Source organism: Micropterus dolomieu, linkage group LG03 (assembly GCF_021292245.1).
Source record: "Micropterus dolomieu isolate WLL.071019.BEF.003 ecotype Adirondacks linkage group LG03, ASM2129224v1, whole genome shotgun sequence".
Classification (NCBI taxonomy): domain Eukaryota; kingdom Metazoa; phylum Chordata; class Actinopteri; order Centrarchiformes; family Centrarchidae; genus Micropterus; species Micropterus dolomieu.
Genome location: NC_060152.1, coordinates 34,966,451 through 34,972,034, shown reverse-complemented (window position 1 = coordinate 34,972,034; position 5,584 = coordinate 34,966,451). Strand labels below are relative to the sequence as shown.

Here is a 5,584-nt window from a genome sequence, read left to right as displayed (position 1 = left end):
AAACGGGGGGGGGGGGGGGGGGGGCGTGGCAGGGAGTCCTCCCCCTGAAACATTTGGGCTTTAAACACTTAATTTCCTGCATTCAGGTGATTCGGTCGATGCCCTCCCCCCCCGACCGCCTCCTTCCTCAGACGTTTCTGTTGTTTTCAGCAGTACCTTTTAGCGCAGAGCTACGGCCCTGCAGGCCGCCACGTGCGTTGGTACCAGATACTGTCAGACGGGACAAAGCGAAGCTATTGGACACTCTGGAAATGAGAACAGGCTGACTCGTGTCACCGCTTCAGCGGGAGCAGCTTTTCCCCGGGTTTCACCTGACAGGCTGCCCTTACTCTCTGATTGATGGAGCCTTACGCTGCCTCTGAGGAAGCCCAGACCAGGTAGAGAACTAATTCAGATACAGCATTAACCACCAGTATGTGAATGTAAATGCTCCGTATTTGTATAGCGCCTTTCTAGTCTTTTCGACCACTCAAAGCGCTTTTACACTACATCTGCATTCACCATTCACACATATATTTATTCACTGAGCCTAAGTGCTCAAACACACATTCATACACTGACAGAACCGCCAACCTTCCGATTAACGGCCAACTGCCCGCTCTACCTCCTGAGCCACAGCCACCGCATATGTGTTAAAAACCTGAAGCAGCTGCACTTGTTTTGGGGGGGGGGGTTATGTGAAACAACATTTAATTCACCAGCTTCTGCCTGATAAAGACGGAACATCCAGTTTAATCAATGAATATCTTTAAAAACGTCAGACAGGAAGGAGACGCCGCTGAAGGAGGCGGCGGTTTGTGTGAACTGACCCTTTAATATGATGCTGGTATCCATGGAAACTCACTGACCGACAGGAGGCATGTGTTGGTTGGCTGATTGTCTGAAGCCTTTCTGAAGCGACCAATGAGCAGTGTGGAGGAGGATGGGGTGGGCGGAGCCTCTGAATATTGTCAGTCAACGTGTTCCAACTTCTCTCCTCCCTCTTCAGCTGTGGACGAATCCTCTGCTGTGATTGGCCGTCCTGTGAGCTACACACTCCCACAGTGAAAATACGCACACACACACACACCTGTGGCGGCATGTCAGAGCGTGTGTTCACGCGGCGGCAGCGTATGTAGCACCTGGTCCAGCAGCTGCAGCGCTCGGTGCAGGTGAACCTCCAGCCAGCAGGGGGTGTCCTTGATGCTCTGCCGCGGGTAATCACACCCCCAACCTTTAACGAAGCTCAGACGCACGATACACAACCTGCGCAGGTCGTCCACGCCCAGACCTGCCGTCGAGCACACGCCTGGAGGGAGACAGGAAGTCACAACGTCACTCACCTGTCGGATTCACGACAACAACTCACAGGTGTCTTTATGAAAGCGTCTCCTCCACACTGTAAAGCACCCATGATGCAGGATCACGCAGTAGTTAGCACGCAAGCTAGCTTAATGTTTAAAGCACTGTTGCTTCACGTTTTGAGCTGTAATGTTTTTTATACATTTTGTTGTTAATGGTGCTGAGAGGAGCAAATAATTATTATACTCAACAATCCTGTTCATCAGATCTCTGTCCTCCAAACCTGCAGTAATTTGAATTGGCAGCTAATTCGCACCAGACTCCCTTTAAGAATCACTGTGTTTAGTGAGTTGTTGAGTTAGAGGACAATATAAACTCTGTGAAACGCTGTCGACCACAAATTCCTTATTGGTTGTCCCCTTTTGTAAATTCAGCAGATATAACGTGAAGTTCTTCCTTTCTTTGTATAAAATGTAGTGTCAGTTTGTCTCGGCAGCACCGGCGGTAAGCTGCTCTGTCACTAGTTAAATGAGGTCAGCTGAGTTATTTCTTACTGTATTTACCTGTTTGGTCCGTGACACGACAAATTCATTTTATTGTCTTTACTGCTGCTGAATGTAAAAGCTGATAGCTGAATAAGACGTGTTTCACAATCCGAATAGTCGATTATTTGTTGCAGTGGTCGACAGATGCAGTTACGAAGTGTGTGTACATCACATAATATTAATCCTTCCTCCTCTTAAAATATTTCTAGATTTTATTCTCATAACCGCCGTCTCCAGATGTCTTTAAATGTGGGGGGGTCTCAGGTGCATCCAGCAGGTGGCGCTGTGCTCTCTGAATGTGTGACTGATTGTGACAGATTACACTCAGGTGTCACTGCTGATGTTACCTGCTGCAGCCCAGAGAGAGAGAGAGACAGGTGATACTCACTGACGGCAGGAGCGATCCCCCCCACGCTGTTCGGCCCGGGAATCGCACCGACGACCGCCGCTGCCTGAGTCACTGCTGCTGCCTGAGCTGCTGCCGCCTGCTGCTGCATCTGCCTGTGACACTGCCTCAGGTCAAACACCTGGAGAGAGAGGCCGACAGGTGAGGGGGTGGAGGGAACATGCAGACAGGTGCATTCAGGTGTTGTCGTCTGTCAGCAGCTGCAGCTGATTAACAAACTTTTAACACTTCTGATCTGAAAACAGACATGAAACACATTTTGAATTTCAGTTTGGAGCTGCTAACAGGAGTAGCTAACAGGAGTTTCTAACAGAGTTGCTAACAGCAGCTGCTAAGAGGAGTTTCTAACAGAGCTGCTAACAGCAGCTGCTAATAGGAGTTTCTAACAGAGTTGCTAACAGCAGCTGCTAAGAGGAGTTTCTAACAGAGTTGCTAACAGCAGCTGCTAAGAGGAGTTTCTAACAGAGCTGCTAACAGGAGCTTCTAACAGAGCTGCTAACATGAGTAGCTAACAGGAGCAGCTAAAAGGAGCTGCTAACCGATTTGCTAACAGTAGCCACTAACAACAGCTGCTAACAGAGTTGCTAACAGCAGCTGCTAACAGATTTGCTAACAGGAGCCACTAACAGGAGCTTCTAACAGAGCTGCTAACAGCGGCTGCTAACAGAGTTGCTAACAGAGTTGCTAACAGGAGCAGCTAACAGGAGTAGCTAACAGAGCTGCTAATAGGAGTAGCTAACAGGAGCCACTAAGAGTGGCTACTAACAGATTTGCTAACAGGAGCCACTAACAGCGGCTGCTAACAGAGTTGCTAACAGGAGCAACTAATAGGAGTTTCTAACAGAGTTGCTAACAGCAGCTGCTAAGAGGAGTTTCTAACAGAGCTGCTAACAGGAGCTTCTAACAGAGCTGCTAACATGAGTAGCTAACAGGAGCAGCTAAAAGGAGCTGCTAACCGATTTGCTAACAGTAGCCACTAAACACAGCTGCTAACAGAGTTGCTAACAGCAGCTGCTAACAGGAGCCACTAACAGGAGCTTCTAACAGGAGCTTCTAACAGGAGTAGCTAACAGGAGCTGCTAACAGGGGCTGCTAACAGAGTTGCTAACAGGAGCAGCTAAGAGGAGTTTCTAACAGAGCTGCTAACAGGAGCTTCTAACAGAGCTGCTAACATGAGTAGCTAACAGGAGCAGCTAAAAGGAGCTGCTAACCGATTTGCTTACAGTAGCCACTAACAACAGCTGCTAACAGAGTTGCTAACAGCAGCTGCTAACAGATTTGCTAACAGGAGCCACTAACAGGAGCTTCTAATAGAGCTGCTAACAGGAGTAGCTAACAGGAGCTGCTAACAGCGGCTGCTAACAGAGTTGCTAACAGGAGCAACTAATAGGAGTTTCTAACAGAGTTGCTAACAGCAGCTGCTAACAGGAGCCACTAACAGCGGCTGCTAACAGAGTTGCTAACCGCAGCTTCTAACAGATTTGCTAACAGGAGAAACTAATAGCAGCTGCTAACAGAGTTGCTAACAGGAGCAGCTAAGAGGAGTTTCTAACAGAGCTGCTAACAGGAGCTTCTAACAGAGCTGCTAACATGAGTAGCTAACAGGAGCAGCTAAAAGGAGCTGCTAACCGATTTGCTAACAGTAGCCACTAACAACAGCTGCTAACAGAGTTGCTAACAGGAGCCACTAACAGGAGCTTCTAACAGAGCTGCTAACAGGAGTAGCTAACAGGAGCTGCTAACAGGAGCCACTAAGAGAGGCTACTAACAGATTTGCTATAAGGAGCCACTAACAGGAGCTTCTAACAGAGCTGCTAACAGGAGTAGCTAAAAGGAGCTGCTAACAGATTTGCTAACAGGAGCCACTAATAGCAGCTGCCAACAGATTTGCTAACATGAGCCGCTAAGAGTGGCTACTAACAGATTTGCTAACAGGAGCAACTAACAGCAGCTGCTAAAAGAGTTGCTAACAGGAGCCAATAACAGGAGCCACTAACAGGAGCTTCTAACAGGGCTGCTAACATGAGTAGCTAACAGGAGCCACTAACAGCAGCTGCTAACAGATTTGCTAACAGGAGCCACTAACAGCGGCTGCTAACAGATTTGCTAACAGGAGCCAATAACAGCGGCTGCTAACAGAGTTGCTAACTGCAGCTGCTAACAGAGTTGCTAACAGGAGCCACTAACAGGAGCTTCTAATAGAGCTGCTAACAGGAGTAGCTAACAGGAGCTGCTAACAGAGTTGCTAACTGCAGCTGCTAACAGAGTTGCTAACGGGAGCCGCTAACAGGAGCCATAATATGGTCCTGGTACTCAAAATGGTCCCTGGATCGGTTCTATCCCCCCCGACCAGTGTCTGTGACCTCAGACGGTTCTGTACATGATCGACAGAGACGCACGGCTGCGTTTCGTCTCACCTTGATATAAGCTCCTGGGTAGATCTTGTGGACGCCATCTCCTGGGGCTCGGCCTGCTTCACGGTCCAGATAGAGACTCTGGACGAACACGGAGTGGTCACTAAGGCAACGCATCCAGACATCCCCCTCCCCCCGACACTCCAGCTGAATCCCCCGACCGATGTGGAGCCTGCAGGACAAGAACACGCAGAAGAAGAACCAAAGTCAGTAGGTATACGTGAGTACAGCTGCCACCAGTGACTGTTACGGGTCAGACGGGTCACCTGGCACGGTGGCTTGTGGCGGTACGGTGGACGTTACTCAGCTGTCCCAAACAGAAACGGTCTCCTCCTGAAGGATCCACATAACCATCCACTGTCACCAGAGGACAACTGGACTGGACCTTAAACATCTCCCCCACCTGAACGTCCAACTCAAAGTAGGAGATGGAGCACCAGAACTCTGGACCTGAGGTACAGAGGACAGGGTGAGACCAGGGGACAGGGTGAGTGAGACAGAGCGAGGGGGGATAGAGTGAAACAGGACAAAGTGAGACCAGAGGACAGAGTGAGACAGTGAGACAGAGCGAGGGGGGATAGAGTGAGACCAGGGGACACAGTGAGACCAGGGACAGAGTGAGACAGTGAAACAGAGCAAGGGGAGACCGAGTGAGACAGGACAAAGTGAGACCAGGGGACAGAGTGAGACAGTGAGACAGAGCGAGGGGGGACCGAGTGAAACAGGACAAAGTGAGACCAGGGGACAGGGTGAGTGAGACAGAGCGAGGGGGGATAGAGTGAGACCAGGGGACACAGTGAGACCAGGGACAGAGTGAGACAGTGAAACAGAGCGAGGGGAGACCGAGTGAGACAGGACAAAGTGAGACCAGGGGACACAGTGAGACCGGGGGACAGAGTGAGACAGTGAAACAGAGCGAGGGGGGACCGAGTGAGACA

The 5,584-nt window shown here is 49.9% G+C and overlaps 1 protein-coding gene across 1 annotated transcript in view; it reads right to left on the bottom strand.

The window, feature by feature from the left end:
- Positions 1–5,584, bottom strand: part of LOC123967693 (mothers against decapentaplegic homolog 4-like) — a 20,795-nt gene that overhangs the window by 1,899 nt on the left and 13,312 nt on the right. The window contains exons 11-12 of the mRNA XM_046043878.1: positions 2,215–2,353; positions 810–1,288 (exon numbers count right to left, since the gene is read on the bottom strand). Of these exons, the coding sequence (XP_045899834.1) occupies positions 1,083–1,288; positions 2,215–2,353 (345 nt within the window). The 3' untranslated portion in view covers positions 810–1,082. The remainder of the gene's footprint in view (positions 1–809; positions 1,289–2,214; positions 2,354–5,584) is intronic.